Raw genomic sequence first — 18,036 nt, 5'->3', positions numbered from 1 at the left:
ATATTAAGCAGTCACATGATTATCACAAATATTTATGAGTTGTAAAAGATAACACACACATATATTACAAACATTAATATCTTCGGCTTAAAATAATTCTTTTGTACGCTTTTGTTTTAATTTTCCCAGTGATATTTCTGAGATTAATTCTATCTAAGGAAGAATTACATGCTTTCTGCTACTAGTAAATAATTTTATCGATAGGACTGCTTTAAAATAATTGAAATAATGCCATGTCATAGCAAAAATATTCTTTAGAATACTGCATTCGCGCGTCGTAATATTTACCTCATACAGTCCATTAGGTATAGTTCGACCTTCTCAAGCGCAAACCTGGTTGACATTCTGCCAAAACACATAGACTCGTCCAAAAGGGCGGTATTACTTGCTGCGACGTGAAAGGTCTTCTCTTCTCCGGAAAGAGCTATGCTGGAGAGAAAAAAAGTCCCCATCCTTCCACCCTGTTTTGAGAAGAGTTCGGTCCGAATGGCGCATGCGTGTTTGCGCTCATGGTCGCGGATGAGGCGGTCGAACTATAACAGAAATTTTTTCAATATGAAAAAAAAAAAAAAAAAAAAAAAAAAAAAAAAAAAAAAAAAAGAATACTAAAAGTATCCTTGAAATAATATTTCATATTATGAATGGAAATAAAACTGGAAAACATTTTAGATTAAATTGCGAAACTTTTGATAAGAATTTTTTTTCCGAATACTAAGGCTTGAACTTGGTCATGTTGTATAGATTTGAAAACCCTAAACAACGTAATGTCTTTAACTAATTGTACATTTTTTCTTAGCTTATAAAATCTGAGGAGTATAGATGCAATAAAATCCTTTGCTTATTATAAACTAATGTACTAGCAAAAGACCTTCGGTAAGCTCATTATTTCACTTTTGGACATGGTTAAAGCTTAAACAGGGAATTTAATGATGGAATTTTATTAAAAAAAATTCCTTTTTGAAAAACAGGAATTGTAAGGAACTTGTTGGAGCTCTTAATGTCATTCAGTTTACCGAAACGATTGATGAATCTTTTATAGAAAAGGAATATTTTTCTTGCTAATGACATCAGATATACAAAAACATAGCCGAAATCTCAATAGATTGCATAAATCTCAAAAAGAAAAAAATTTACAGCTTGTAGTATAAATATTATAATTCAGGAGACCGACTGGTTTTAATTGAATCTATGAATTAAACATAACGTCAAACAAAGTTGAAAATTTTAAATTTTAAAATATTAATTTACAGTAAACCTTTCACTAAATGTAAAATTTTTTATAGGCTATACACATTATTAAGAATTTACTGAAAAAAAGTTTAATTCTTTAAATTTAAAAATGAATGAAATACAATAGTAAATATAATATCATATAATGCATTATCAATATAAAATCCTTCATGTTTAATTTCTGAAAATTGATAAATTAAACGAATTTGATCAGAATCAACAAACATTTAAATCTTGGAATTTTACTGAGAAAGAAATTAATGTAAATACTCTATACTGGCTAATTTTATTAAAAAAATTTCGAATTGTTTCCTATTTTTTAATTTTAATGCACCTTTCACTTGCTTGATCCCTACTTTCATAAAACTAAACTTGTGTATACATTAAAATTATAAATTCATTAATTTTTTAGTACAATGATTTTTTGTAAAAGGAGGTGTGTGCTATTTTTGAGGTGTGTGAGTGTTTTATATAGACTTTGGAGTTTTATCATGAATGGGTACTACCCGGAGCAGCCGTGACTGTAAGATGAATGCGAATGGTATGATTGTGACTCTAATTCCTCACAATATCCAAGAGCAATTGTTTCTTCTGTATCGACGACTTTCCTTCTATTTAAGGGACGTCGCAAGGGGGTTGCATGCATCAATTCCAGGCATTGGTCTTCGGCTGGGTACAACTTATATATTTTCCCATCCGTTAGTGCTGGCACGTAGCCGTTGGCGTGATGTCTGTCAATCTGAGTGAACCTAGTTACACCAGATGCCTGTCTGCTGACAGCCGTGTTATTTGCGGAGCATCGGAATAGTTTTCTGATGTAAGTCGCAAAGTTGAAAGTGTAACTTCCATACACGAGGGGATTGACGCAGGAGTTTGATACTGCGAACATGAAGAGAGAAGATTGTATTCTTGAATCTAGCGCCTCAGCTGATAAAGGATCAAAGAGGTACCAGAGGTCGATGACGACGTAAGGAGTCCAGCAGCAGAAGAAAGTGAAGACGATGATAATTGTCATCTTCAGAGTCCGAGCTCTGGCTCTCTGTATGTGAGACATGTCAGACATCCTAAGCCTCAGTCTTCCGGATATTTGTGATCGGCCATCGTTGGGAGTACCTGAAAATTGAAAGAAAAATTTATTTTATTTCAAATTCATTTTTAAATGAAAACCAGAGATTAAAACATTTTGTTTGCGTTTAGACATAACAAGTAAGAATAAATAAAAAGAGTGTTTCACTAATACCAGAAACTGAGATACCTACGACTATTTCTTGCATCTGTGTCTAATTATCATTAGGTAAAGATGAGTAAAATAAAGAAAATTTTAGGTATAATTTAGACAGCTCAGTAATGAATTGTAGAACCAAATGGTTGTTTTATTCATTAAAAAGAGTTTCATTTTTGCTCACAAGTAATCTTGAGAGAGTTATGAAAATAAATGATTACAATGCTTTTCCTGTAATTATAATATTACTGTATTTATAATAACTTTATATAAATGATTTTAATGGTTCAGAAAATTTCCTGACTACCTAGTAAATTACCTATATTATTATTTAGAACGTATATGATGAAATTTGTTCAGCTGATAATATTTATTGATATGTTATTTATAGATATTTTGAAACAAATAAAAATGTCAGACATCTGCTTTTATTTATAGCAAATTTTACTCAAAAATGCCAATATTCAGTATGAAACTCCATCATACTGGTCCTCCTTTTATTCAATTTATATTCTATCTGTAGCAAACCAAAAACATTATTTCGTATTTCACTTGAAACCCAATTGCTGTTCAAATTCTTCATTAAAAAAATGGATTATTTTGTGATGACTTTCATGAAAATGGATCAGCCTTTACTGGATTAATGTCTCATTTTTCATTTATGAACTCGACCATCTTCAAAAAAGTAAATGTCGAAAAAAAAAAAAAAAAAAAAAAAAAGTTTGAAATACACTCTTAAAAAAAAAAAAAAAAAAAAAATCGAAGCACCAAGAAGGACTTTTGCGATCGTGACGAAATTTGATATGCAAAAACATCTTGATCGAACATGCAAATGATCAAAGTTTCAAGGCAAATAAATAGGAATTGCGACCATAGCACGCATTTCTAGAGCGCAAATCACAAAGGATAAAACCAGTAACAGAGGCGGAAATTTTTCTTTTTTTTGTTGCTACTATCGTAATTCCGTAAAGAAGCAACTAAAGATGCCATTACGACGATATTGAAGACCTTACAGATAACTAAACGACTTCGAACTGTCATGGAAAATTATGTATTTTTTGTTGTGTATAATTATTGCGTATTATTTTACTGTGTTTAATGAATTTGTATTGTTCTAATTTTAAAATTAATGTATAATATTTAATATTGTTAAACTTTACGGCAAAGCTCTTTTAAGTTTGGCAGAATATGTGTTACAGTTAAAAGGGCGCGGGTGTATTTCCGTTTCTCACGAATTGGCTTCTTTTGGAGGTTAGGGGTCAGACTGCCCAGCTGGATTTTTCTCTTTTCGCGGGGGGTTGAAAACACGTGTTTTGCTCGTTCAGAGGCAAATAGTTCTAATGGGCGGCGATTTTTTCGACAGAGTTATAGGTTGGAAACATTCTTCTGTTGCGTGGGAAAGAGAGGGTCTGTCATCTTGTAGAAAGTTCTGAATTTCTGAGAATTTTAGAGGCTATTTATTACCTTTTTTCTAGTTGGTTAGAGGGAGTCCGAGTTTCTTTAAGATTGGTTAAATTTTTAATTTTAGTGTTGTTTGAGCCAATAGTGATTTTGAGGCGTTTCTTGGTGAGGTAAACCGAGTTTTCTTAAGCCGTTGCAAGGGAGAAGAAGAGAGATTTTGCGAGGTTTTGTGAGATTTGGTTCAGTTTGATCGACTTTGAGAGGAGCGTTACCCGTCGACCCCTAGGGGTGACCGCGGTTACGGTTAAAATTTGATGATCTCCGAGGCACTGGTTGCGGCGACCGGTCCGAGCTCGTCGCGGGCTCCTTGCGGTTAAATTTCTGCTTAATTGTCAAAAGACCTGGAGCTAGGTCCAGCGTCTGAATCATGTCTCTGACGCTTTCCATGTGTGGAAGAGCTTTCTGAATTGCACGCGCTGAAGTTCCAGTTTGCTTTGAAAAAATATGGAAAAAGAGAGAAGTCGTCATCTCCTGCTGTCAATCTCCTTCCGTTGTCTTCAGAGGGTCGAAAAAAAAGGGAATGCTGATTATTATTATTTTTTTGAGTTAAATGCTGCTGGACCGAGTAGCGCGGGTGCTATTAGAGGATTCCCGTTATGCTATGAACTCACTTCGGTATCGGTTTTCCGGACAAAGATGCTTGGCTGTTATGTTTTCGACGTTTAGGACTGGATCCGGGCAGCTCCCTGTAGTGAGTGACTTTATACTTTCATTGGTGCTTTTCTTTTGTTAATTAATCTTTATAAATTTGGAAATGTTTAATACTAAAGCAAGAGCTATCATGTTTAAGTAGATGAAAACTGAATATTTATTGTTACTAAATTTCTGGCTGAGAAGGTAATTTTTTTATGAATGTTTATTAGTCAGAAGTTAATTGAACTAATTGGAGGAAGTGAATCTTTTTTTTTTTAATCTTTGAGTGCTATGTTCATGTAATTTCATTTGACCGAGGATGAACATACTGATGTGTTACAGTTGAAGAAATATGATTTATTCTAAATTAGCTTTTATAAATGAGTTTAAAATTCTTGAGTTTCTGTTTAAAATGATTAACAACTGTGACGTGTTTCACTATGATTTTTGTATTAATGCAATAATGTTAGTCTGGCCAGCTATCTTGAATTATAAGATTTGAATTATTTAATAAATGTGTTTATTATTTTTTATTATTGTATGTTTCTTTTGTGTATTAACTTGGGGTCTACTGTAGGTCACCCATGTGATCCTTACGGAACATGGTTATTATTTTGAACCTGGGTAATTATATTGCGGTAGTAGAAAGAAAAATCTGTTTTTAGAGTTGGTGTCTATAAGATCGGTTTACTGAATTTATTTTGATTTTGATGAACAGACTTCTTAAATGAAAGATGTATCTTTCCCTGGTATTTTGAAGAGATCTATGTGGTATTTTAAAAGTTAAGGGTTTAAGGATATCTCTAGATTTTGTGTTGAAATTTATGTGTTTTCAGGTTAGAGATCTGATTTAGTTTTAATCTTAAGTGAGAGATAGCATGTTTATGGTTGTGTTGCGGAAATGCCATTTTCGCCTTTAGGTTTTGACAAATAATCGTGATTCTACCAAAACACCAGGGAGGATATCTTTCTTTGATTTCTCTTAGATTTAAAAGTTTTTGATTATGTAAGTACTGAGTTTAGTTTTAGTTTTTTTTTGTCGCGGCACCAAAAGAAGAAGTCAGTTTTTAAAAGTTCAATTTGCATTGCTTTTTCTACGTAACAGAACGTGGTCACATTGTAGGGTTGCGTGAAGCTGGGTGGTCATACCGAGCAACAAGCCGCCACCTGCAGCATACAGACATTGCTGTGCAAAAATGTTGGCAGCAATGGTTGATACAAGAAAATTACCAACGAAATGAAGGCTCTGGAAGGCCAAGGAGCACAAATGCGAAGCAAGATAGGATCACTATACGCCAGGCCGTTGCCTGGCCGTTGGGGCGGTTAGCCAGGCCCGAACCGCCCCAACGGTATCATTGTCAACTATTCAACGCACTACAACCACGTCTATACCTCCCGTGGTACCATCCACCATCTCAGAGCGCTTGTGGCAGACGGGGTTACGCTCACAGAGGCCTTTAAGACGTTTGTCTTTGACCCCCACAACATCGGCGGAGTCGTCTGGAGTGGTGTTCCAACCGATCATCATGACTGCCATCAGACTGGCATCGTATAGTGTCCAGCGATGAATCCCGCTTCACTCCTGAAGCAGATGACTACCATGTTCGTGCCTGGAGAGGAAGGGGCCAGCGGTCCCAATCAGCCTTTATTTTACAAAAGCATACAACCATAACGCCTGTTGTGATGGTGTGAGGCGCTATTTCTTATGACAGCAGGTCATCTTAAGTCATCCTCAGTACATCTTTAACAGCTCAACGATATGTTGATACCATCCTGCGGCCGGTTGCATTACCCTTCATTGCACGTCATCCTGGGGCTATTATCCAACAAGATAATGCCAGGCTACATACTGCTCGCATATCTCTGGACTGTCTCCGTGCGGTTGATACTCTTCCTTGGCAGGCAAGTTCACCAGACCTTTCACCAATCGACATGTCTCGGACATGGTAGGCCGCCAGATTCGAGCACCACAAAATATCGCAGATTTAGAGCGACAACTGATGAATGCCTGGCAGAATGACATTAGGAACCTCTACCACTCCTTGCCTCGACGAATTCAAGCATGCATTGCCACCAGTGGCTGTTCGACCAACTACTAATTTGAACACTCAATGGGTACTATGACCTTGATTTTTTAATCATTTTATTATTTATGTATGTGCTATAATACGGAAACGACGTATTAGCTATGCTTAAAATGGCAAAGCTAATTGATCACTAATTCTAATCACATTTCATGATATAATTTTAAAGTAATCATGTTTTATTTTCATTTAAAAGTTTTTTTAATTGCCTCTTTAACTTAAAAGAGTAGTTCAGTTCTTAAGGAATAAGTTAAAATATTCATTAGTTAATGTCGATGAGAAGTAAATTTAAGAGAGAACTTATTTGAAAAGATAAAACGTTGCCACTGAAAAGCAACTATTATTTAATTATTGAAACACGAAATTATATTAATTTAAAAACTGGCCTGGAATCGAACCTGGACCTCTCGAATACGCGCCGAATGTGCTAATCATTACATCACAAAGGCATGCAGAAAGGAGGGAGAGAATATCTTATATACTACCCCTTTTATAGTAAGACTGGAGATTAGGGGACCCAGTTGCCAAATCCTGGTGATGAAGAATCATCATTCACCACCTTTCTAGTTCGGGCGCCACTGTAGAGTCGTTAGGTCTGTTTTGATGCTTTGATGCGGGAGGCGTGAAAAATGAGCAATGCCCTTGTCGGGACTCGAACCTGGACCTCTTGAATACGCGCCGATTGTGTTAACGAATACACCACAAGGACATGCAGCAGTGGGAAGCTATCTAATTTCTTTTCATTTCTAAAACACAGTTATACTTATTGTAGATTTGTTTATCTTAGATACTTAGTTGACTTTTTACTTTAAACAATTTTTATGATATTTTTCATAATATTACCCCCCCCCCAAACGAAAAGTGAATTGTATTAAAAGAAAGAATAGAAAGCTTGGCATATTTTGTTTTTGTGTATGCAAATTCAGCAGTATAGGTATCTAAGATTTTTTTCAATAAATCTAAGTAAATTTTACGATAATTTTTAAATAAAAGTTCTCATTTTTCATTTATGCGTAATATGAAAGATACGGGGCATTCAGTTCTTTAAAATTTACATGTTTGTTGTCTATTTTTATTTAAATTAATACTTATGAAAAATGGAAAGATTAATCTATATGCATTTCTAATGTTGGAAACGAATATTTTTTATCGATTTTTTTACTTTAATACATAGCTTTTAGAAACATATTTTTACGTTAATCCTATAAATGATTGAAAATTTTATTGATTAGATATGCTTTGAATTACACCAGTTAAAAATACTTTTAATTATATAAACTAAGCATATCGTTAAAAGAATATATACACAAATTATCGAAGAATCTGTATATCGCTTTTTAAATAACTAGGACTATTAAACCATTAATAATGCTAATTGGCAAACTAAATAGATCCTATAAGATTGTGGTTGCATAGAACTTATTATCAGGTGTCTTATACCCTATAGAAAGGCAATACTTCTAAGATCAAGTATGTTTCGAGATATGGTAGATGATAAATTAGAAATAGTATAATGGCAGACTAGATAATTCGACTTAGGTTGAAATGGTGGCGAGGAGGTTACTTACATGAGATGATTTTCAATATTTCTTACATGTAACATAAATATAAACTAGCTCCCCTGAAAAATTCCTATACTGACATATCTCCCTTAGGCTAAGATTATGGGGGAGACCAGCTATGTACTTTGGGAAAACTGGTTATGGCTTTTCATGCTAACTAATCCTAAAAAAAATTGCAAGCTTTATAAGAATAATCCCTTAATAAGTAGCAAGCTTTCCAGAGAATCTAGAGTTTACGGACTATGGAACATCCTGCGATTCCACCGTACAGTCTGGATCCAGTATTTATTTAAAATAGGACATAAAGAAATTAATTATAATATAATTATAACAAAATTTGGAATTCATAAATTAAATTGAGAACATTTGATTTCATGTAACAAAACAAATACACATAATGATATATATATATATCATTATGTATATATATATATATATATATATATATATATATATATGATAATTTATTTCCTAAACAGTATTGATTAATTGATTATATTATCTCCTAAGTTTAATTATATATGTTATGGTTTTTTTTTTGAATGGCACCAAAATTGTTATGGTGTTTTTGAATTTTTACCTTCTAATTTTCCTACGTTACCAAAAGGTACCCTACTAATTGACCATAACACCAGAATACTCTTTTCTACCATAACATACCAGTATCAATAACCTGTTCTAATTGCGTTGTGTTTATTCCGGATTAACCCTAAAATCAAATTGAGAAATAAACTGGTGAAAATCATGAGCACACAAATTAACTTAACCATTTGTTTGGTCTAAAAAAACTTATTTATTTAACTCTTATTGCAAATTGTATATATATATATATATATTTACTTGGACAATCAAAATATATTCAACAAATTTAGTACTATTGTTTTACAAATCAAACTATTACTGAGTGATTATTTCTTTAACATTAGTCTTTAGAATCTCCATTATAGTTACTTTTGCAATCATGTAAACATACCAAAAATAAACTATAAATTATTGAACAGTACCCTCCCCGGGGAAAAAAAAATATAAATTTTAACAAGTTACACCTTCCACTTCACACAGAATAATCAATACAGAAGAAATATTATTGCACTCAATACCATCCAACAAAAATAAAATAGTTATTGCACATAATAATTTTCATTTTTTTTCATTTGTTTATTAAAGTAGTGTTTAACCGGATAAATGTTAAGTAATTACACTATTACGATCCTACCAAAAAAAATTAATCCCTGAGAGTAGCAGAGAGGCTCAAACAAAGATATTACAAATCAATCCTCACCAAGCAGGCACTCCAAAGTTGAATTACATAATTACAAGAAGAACTTATTTTTCCTTTACAATTAAGTTAAGTTACAGTAATAAAAAAATTAAATCCTTAGTCAATTTAATACTTTACATAATCGACACACAAAAAAATGATTTCAATAGAGTTAGGTTAACTTGGTCTACTACAAAAAAAAATTTAATGCTCAACTCATCAATTAATTCAATCATTTAACTGCAGAATTTATTTTTCTTTATCTAACCGGGAAAGAAAACATAAAAAAAAAAAAAAAAAAAAAAAAAAAAAAAAAAAAAAAAAAAAAAAAAAACTTATCCGAGGTAAGCAGTTGCTGAGTAGCAGGCAAAATCTAACCATATGAAACAAAATTGTCCCTTGAAGTTCAGGAGTAAAGCCAGCAGCAAGTAGCAGGAAAAGAGTTCGTTGATTATATGGAGGTTATCACGGAAGCTGAGGAGGTTTTCTAATTGACTCAGGATGAACAAGGAAGATCTCATCTTTGATGAAGTTTGAAATACACTCCAGGACTTGGAGACGACAGCTGTCAGCAAGGAGAAAATTTCAGCTCAGGAATCAGTCGGTGGAAAAAGGCGAGTCCGACTTCTAAGTTCAAAGAAGAAGCGGGTGTTGGGTGAAGCCAAAAAAAAAACAAATGAAGCATTTCTATGGTAGAGAACTAGGTAGAGACATCTTTCTAGACGACGATTTTCAGCATTAAATTTCTTGAGAACTAAAATGTAACGCATGCACCCAAAAAAAATGATGTAGCAACTAAGACTTAGGTGTAGACAAAGATACCCGTAACCAGGGCCGGCGCTCAAGGCGCGGAGGCACGAGGCCCGTAACATTATCGGTTAGGGAAATCATTTTCTCGGCAGAATCTGCTGCCTTGCGCGCAGCACAGAAAGGAATTCAAAAGAAAGCAGAAGACGTGTCAAAAAGTGTGTTCGTCCCCCAAAACAACCCGTTAAAAGGGAGAACGCCGGACTGCCAAGTTGGCACAACTCACTCTTCGCCAAAAGTTAAAATAGTTGCAACAACAGCATACCCTCATGTTATCAAACTCGCCAAATCCACTACTTTGAAACCTCAACGGAAATTCTATGTTGCCAAACCCTCGCCAAATAAACACCACCTGTGGCAGGGGAAAATTAGGAATTTCAACAACCCTGCAAGGGGTCCCAACGAAAGAACGCTGAAACTCGCAAAAAGTGACTTTTCAACCGGAAAGAGGGCATTTCCTCTCCCTTTAACTAAATCACAAGCAAAAGAAGAAAAATCTACTAATTAAAGCTCATAACTGAGATGCAATTAAAGTTAGAAAAACGAAAGTTATGTCAAATTAAAGAGCTAATTTTTCTGCAGCTAATGATATTAAATACTAAGAAATCAAATTAATTTTTGACATGAAAAACTGAGTTTATTACGTGAAAAAAATCACCTATCCATTGTTTGCGTGTACAAGATTGACGACGCAGTTCGCGTAAAATATCAATATACTCAATCTACTCAAATCTCTCGAATGTCTCAGATCTTTCGAACCTTTCGCATCTCTAATTGTTCATGTAAGGACAATAATAAGAATAAAAGATAAAAAATATCTATATAATGTTAAATAATTTTAGAGAAAAATTTGAAACCAGCGTTTAGAAGGAAAACTAAATTATGCTTTAAAATAGTTTTAAACGTAATTTTCAAAATATAACTATATATTAAAAACTGATAATGGAATTAAAGAAAATGGATCTACGTTTATTAAAAAGGTATAAATAAAATTTAATAAATGAGGTGTGTCTTTAAAATATGTGAATTTTGTGGTACACTTTCTCAATATAATTTAACAAAGTATACTCAAGAAAATGCTCAGATATCTTGTTTTCATAGATGTTTTTCTAGAATCTTTTTAAATCGAAGCATATTTGAATAGACTGAATTTGATATTCTTTCTTAGGTTAGGATTCAAAAGACTGGAATAAAGAAAAGCATATAAAAATTAGACGTTTCGACTTGAAGAATTTCCAGAATTCAGATGTCCCATTTTTTTTTGTTAGTGGGCATTAAAATTCACCAGTTTGTGCAGATGAATCACATAGTGATTTGGCCTATAAAAATTTCCTTTTCAAGGTCATGAAATATCGTTCTTTCAAAATTTTAGCTAAGTCACTAAATTCGACAATCCATCATGAATGTCTTTCAGAATTCTTTTGTCTAAAAAATTTATTCAAAAATTAAAAATGTATCTGATTAGAGCAACGTGTGCATTTTGCAGCATCATTTTCCTTTTACTTCTCTATCAGATTTGAATAATCTCATTTTACTTCATCATGCTTTTTGAAGCTCTTCATTATCTTCTTTGTTAAAGTTTTATATAAAAGGATCATATAAAGACAAATTTTCATACTGGGATTAATTTTCTGCATCAAACACATGGAGCTCTTACGACGTTCTTTGCTTCTTCTCTTGGCTGTGGCAACAGCTGCGCTGACCATTATCGAGGCTGTGCCTGTGCCTCAGCCAACTCAAGCACCCATACTTGAAGTACCACCAGTAGCTGGGATGTAGAAAACATATTAAAATTAATTCTGATGCTTGTAAGGTAAGTAAGTAAGATTTTTGAGCAGTTAAATGATTTTATTTCATTTCAGATATTTATTCCTTTTCTTACTTTTACTGAAACGAAAATTTAGACAAAGATATATGCTTTTATTTTAATATCATTCTTTTGAACGAGAGAATTTCAAAATAGGTCGAAACGCTGCAATATCTCTAAACGATTGAATCGTACTATATCGTCCCGTTAGATGTATGGCTGTATGAGGTGTTTGCATTTTCCCCTCCCTAAATGCGTAAATCTGAGCAAGCGTAATTTAAAACATCCTTTCCCATGATATTGCGTTTCACAAGCTGGGAATCGGAGTGCTAGATTATATGCATGATAATTTAAGAAAAACGAGACAGTTGTAGTTACAGGTTTGAGGTTTGAAGACGGAATAATTTTATAATTTGAATGAAAAACATATACTTATAAGTTCCATGGCTTGTCTGGACATACAGGTTCAACTATAATTAGGAAAATACAAATCATGATAGAGCTCCTTTTTTCCTTTTTAAGTAAACAGGCAGTGAAATGAAAGTTACTCAATGGATGTATGAGGCTTTAGAATGAACTTGATGTGTACTTATATATAATCGAAAGTAGCCTTTAAAAGTAATCAGCGAATACTGAGTTTTTAATTATGAAAAGAATAAGTTTTGTTTGATAAGTATCTCCTAAATCCTTTCTTACTGTTTTAAATTAAGTCAATCAAGTCAACCAAGTCAAGAAACATAGGCATTAAAGACAAAGAAACATAGATAAATTATCTATGACTTATGAATATTTTTGAAAATTTTTCAAGAAAAAGCTTGCCTATTAAAATATAACTTAACTGTTAACAAATAAGTTTTTGCTCCACGGAGGATAAATGTAATGACAGAATTTATTTTTACACAACACTTCTGTTAGTTTTAAGCAAATTCTATAATGTTTGCTCTTATCTGAATTCAAGTAGTTCTAATCCGGAAATGAATATCTAGAAACAATAGTTAAGGTTACCAGTCTCTTTAAAAAAGGTTAAACAAACTTAACTTAAAATTGGTTTTTAGTAAATAATGAAGAATCTCTGTGTATGTATATACGAATGTATGTTCCTTGCGTTATGGAAAAAATGGCAGCCTCAAGAGCCACCAAATTTAGAATATACATTGAACATGCACCCGAACATTGCACCTCCAAAGCCAAATTTTGAATTTCGAATTTAATTGTTATTTATTTCGCATTTTGTGTGATTTAATGAAATTTTATTTAACAATTTCAGCGGTTTAAAAGCAATGTGTTGTCACTTTGCAAAGCGAAGCTATTTAGCATTCAAGTCTAATCTAATAAAATAAAACCTATGCGATTAAAAAAAAGGAATTACGACTTAACGAAATAAAATGTTTTTATTTTCCACACATCAGTCTATTGCCATTTTATGGAAGGTATTTCATTTTCCTTTCAAACTGAGTCTTTCTGTCAATGATTAACAAATCAAGAGATTAAAACAATAAACGCAGTTCTCCGTATTTGTTATCATTATTTTACTAGCTGAGTCCTTGAAAATATATTTGTCAGATTAATTAATATCATTATTTTTTATTATTTTCTTATAAATAATAAGAATTTAGGAGTTGTCAGCACAAACTGCTAGCTTTTTAAATTGCGATGCCATCAGACATGAATGTATATGGACAATTGCTTAAGTCAGGTTCCTTCCTCAAGCTATTAAGGATTATTGTTTACTAAATAATGTACTCGTAAGTTTCAAGTTAATATATGTCTCTTCACGAAGGCGCCTCTTTTCTCAGGCAGATAGTTCTCGAGCTCTTTGCTATAAAAAATAAACAAAACCAAAAAAATCCAAACCTATGTGTTTTCTCATGATCTTATTTTCACGCGATCTTATTTATCACACATGGTTAAGAATTAGTGATATCTAAAAAGATATTTTAGTGCATTTTACTAAATTAGTATAACTTAAAATGGTTTCTCATATGTCTTTCACTTTTTACCCAAACTTTAAAATCATTGCCATATCAGTTAAAGTAAATTAATTAATTAGTTTTCACTCACTTTAAAATTAACAAAGACATAACACTAAATTGCTCTTTCATAAATGCTTACAGGAAAGTTTTGCTAGTGAACATTATAGGATCTAATGTATTTATCATGTGTATATTCCTATTCGTATTTAATAACTTCTTAAAATATAGACTTAAAATATAAACTGTCATATACATATTCATATTCGCATTTAATAATTTCTTAAAATATAAACTGTGTAGTATTATCTTTATTAAATCATCGAAGAAATATAAATGCATACATAAATTAATATTCTTAGCTTTATTTGGCTTAGAAAGAGCCGGCTACGATTTTGATAGAATGTTACTTTGCTTTCACAATAAAATGTTCAGCAATGCTATATTTAAATTTGTTCGTACACTTCGAACATTTCCCAAAGTACACCTAACTGTGAAGTCAAAAGTCATCCGTCTTAGCTAGCGAGCAATTTGGCAATTTATTATTATTTTACATGAAAAGTAGTAAAACTGCCAGTTAGATAGAGATTATAATGCTTTTTAAAGCTTTTTATGTTAATTTGTTTAATTTTTTTTCTTTTAGGATTTGGGTGTTCATTTCTTTTACTGCGAAAAACATCTACTGTCTACTTAATCTTGCCTACTCTACTGCCTGCTTATTCTACCGGTTTCTACTTTGTGTAATGTCAGAATATGATTTTCTGCATCAATATAAAATGCTTCAGCTGAAGCCGAAGATTATTGAAAGCTGAGAAAAATCAGTTGTAAAATATTTTCTTTATAACTAAAATATCTCTTTGAATAAAGTCAATTAAAATTTATAGATTTTTTTCAAATTTACAGGAATTTTAAAAATATGTTATAATAAAATATTCTGTGATGTACAAAAAATTTATATTTTGTTTTATTATTCTTGATATAATTGCAATTAAGGATTATTTAACTTAACTGATGTAAACTTCTCTGTGTCAAGCTGAACAAACATTTAATTAAAAAAAAACAAAAAAACTGAGCTCTCTGTAATATTTTGTTAAGGAATATTCTTTGATATCGCCAAGAGATGGCTTTAGGAGTCCATCTATTGGTTTACTTAACCTTTCCCCTTATGAACACGTGACTTGAAAAAAATATTCTTCTTCTTGAAGGTAGGATTTCGATGCACTACGCAATAGAATTCGATTTAGATACTTTGATGGAACTATTCAGTTCTTGCTTTTTGAGCCTTAATATTCGATTCAGGTATTTTAGCCTACATTCTATATATGTAAATATTAAGTTTAACTAAAATTTATGTAAAACCCTCCAGACCATGCATCTCATTTTGGATTATGAGTAATTCGACATTTGATATAGAATTTGATCTAGAACATTTCGTTTCAAATGGTGCATCGGCCACAGGAAAGAATCTGATTAATTTGAAAATTTGTGTTTTTCACCTTTTGGATTAGCTTTGTAAGCGAAGACTAAGTCTCTTTTGATAATTTATTAAAATGGAACAGAAGACATTAAATAAGAATCGAGCACATATACGTGCTTCTGTAACTCAAATTATTAAAAATGTTGATGAGTATTTAAAAGAAGAAAAACAAGAAGAGTTAGAAAATTGTTTGGAATTGTTAAATCGTAAAGAAACGGAACTACATGATTTAAATGAAAAAATACAAAATTTGATTGAAGATGAATCAAAATTAGATTCAGATATTAACACTTCTATGGAATATAACGATAAAATAATAATAGCGAAGTCTGAAATCAATCGTTATTTAAGGAAATACAATACTCAAAATATCAACACGAATTTAAATAATTCATCTACAGAAGTTGAAACCAAAAGACAGATTGAAGGTAATGTGAAATTGCCCAAACTGTTAATTCACAAATTTTCCGGAGACTATAACGATTGGATGAAGTTTTGGAATTCATTCAAGGTCACTCACTATTCATGACAATGTTACACTTTCGAAGATCGAAAAATTAAATTATTTGAGAACTTATTTATATGGAAACGCAGCATCAGCCATAGAAGGTCTCTTAATCTCAGAGGCTAATTATGACTCTGCTATAGACATTCTTAAAAATTGATTCGGTCAAAGTGACCTTATTATCAATACACACATTTCTAATCTCTTAAATTTAAATCCCGTTCAAAGTTCAAGTGAAGTGGCAAAATTGCGAAAACTTTATACAATTAACGTTCAAGTCAGAAGCCTTTTAGCATTTGGTGTGAAACCAGAAACATATTCCAACATGTTTATTCCAATTTTGATGAAAATTGTCCCGAACGATATAACTTTAGAATTTCGTCGTACAAATACTGAAAATCCTTCAACCTATGATTTAAACACATTTCTAGACTTTCTCCGATTAGAAATAAAATCGCGAGAAAAGATTAATTCGTTATCCTTTCCACGCAAGTAAAAACCGGAAATGAAAGGTATTAACAGATATCCACCGACGCCAAAACATAAACAAACTGTCACCACACATGTATTTAGGGCAGCCGCGTCGTCAAATCGAAACTGCATTTTTTGTTTTCAAAACCATGACTCAGAGTCGTGCTTATGCTTTACAGTTAATGAGAAGAGAGATATTTTGAAGAACCAAGCGCGTTGTTTTCTTTGCCTGGCCCCTAGCACAAAATCTCACAATGCCGGCAACGCCAAACTAAAATTTGCAAAATTTGCAAAGGTAAACATTCAGAAGCCATATGTTTTAAATCCAGTTCGATAGTTAAAAATAAACCAAGTGATAAAAAGGATAGTATATCAATTTCGAAAAATGATACACAAACTAAGGAACAGAAAGAAGAAATTGTTTCGGTCGTTTCACACCTCGCGAGTTAGCGGACAGATTAAACCTCGAAGTCATAAGAAAAGAAAAATTGACTGTCTACACTTCTGGGAATACATCACCCATCCAAAAAAATTATGACGTAGTTAAATTAACTTTAGAACAAAGACGTTATCCCGATTCTAGAATAGAAGTTGAATTATTAGTAACTGATCATATATCAGGTACAGATATTCCTCCTCCTAAATCAGAAGAAATTAAGCAAAACAGACAATTAAAAAATTTGATGCTCGCAGATTTTCCCGATTGTAAGAAACCCATTACCATTCTAATTGGTGCAGATTATTATTACAACATAGTAATGGGACACGTTAAATACTTAAGCAAAAATCTTGTTGCAGTGGAAACTATTTTCGGCTGGTTTCCTACATGGACGAAAAGGTGATGATGATGTCTCTTTAGCTTTCAATGTAGTTGTAGGGGAAGATTTGATTTCCAAACAAATAACAAAATTTTGGGACTTGGAAAACTCAAGACTTATTGATAAGAGGAAAAACTTCGATTCAACTGAAAATGAAGTCATCGAATATTTCGAATCAAATATAACATACGAAAATTCTCGCTATAAAGTTAGATTACTTTGGAAACATGACACATCAAATCTAAACAATAATAGGGAAATCGCAGAACAAAGATTTTATCGACTTAGAAGACGATTTAAAAAAAATCCTAATCTATTTTCCGAATACAGGAACGTATTAAGAGATCAGTTAAAACAAAATATTATCGAACCAGTTACAGAAATTTCAGATGAAGAGGATGTCGTGTTTTACTTAACACATAGGGAAGTTATACGCGAGGATCGAACTACAAGTAAATTACGTATTGTTTATGATGCATCATCGCATGCCCCAGGATCCATTTCTTTAAATGACTGTCTACATGTTGGGCCAAATTTATACCCTGAAATATTCGAAATATTGTTAAGATTTCGGTATAATCCAATAGCCTTCACCGAAGATATAAAACAGGCCTTTTTACAGATCCTCATACATGAAAAGGATCGGGACGCAACCAGGTTTCTGTTTTCCGAATTCTCTAATGATGAAACCATTTCTCCTGATATATATAGGTTCACTAGAGTGTTAT

General features: G+C 32.4%; 1 protein-coding gene and 1 long non-coding RNA gene across 2 annotated transcripts in view; one reads left to right on the top strand and one right to left on the bottom strand.

The window, feature by feature from the left end:
* Positions 1–1,481: 1,481 nt before the first annotated feature.
* Positions 1,482–18,036, bottom strand: part of LOC118191832 (adipokinetic hormone/corazonin-related peptide receptor variant I-like) — a 572,901-nt gene continuing 556,346 nt past the window's right edge. The window contains exon 4 of the mRNA XM_085810764.1: positions 1,482–2,343. Within this exon, the coding sequence (XP_085666890.1) occupies positions 1,733–2,343 (611 nt within the window). The 3' untranslated portion in view covers positions 1,482–1,732. The remainder of the gene's footprint in view (positions 2,344–18,036) is intronic.
* On the top strand, positions 11,763–14,918 carry LOC118186847 (uncharacterized). The gene is made up of 2 exons (XR_004757848.2): positions 11,763–12,073; positions 14,681–14,918. It is a non-coding gene; the product is annotated as an uncharacterized LOC118186847 (long non-coding RNA).

This window comes from Stegodyphus dumicola, chromosome 2, assembly GCF_044657685.1.
Source record: "Stegodyphus dumicola isolate Sdum_Otavi_A_Nest chromosome 2, ASM4465768v1".
NCBI lineage: Eukaryota > Metazoa > Arthropoda > Arachnida > Araneae > Eresidae > Stegodyphus > Stegodyphus dumicola.
Note: the sequence above shows the minus strand (reverse complement) of the source record. Positions and strands in the feature narration are given on the sequence as shown.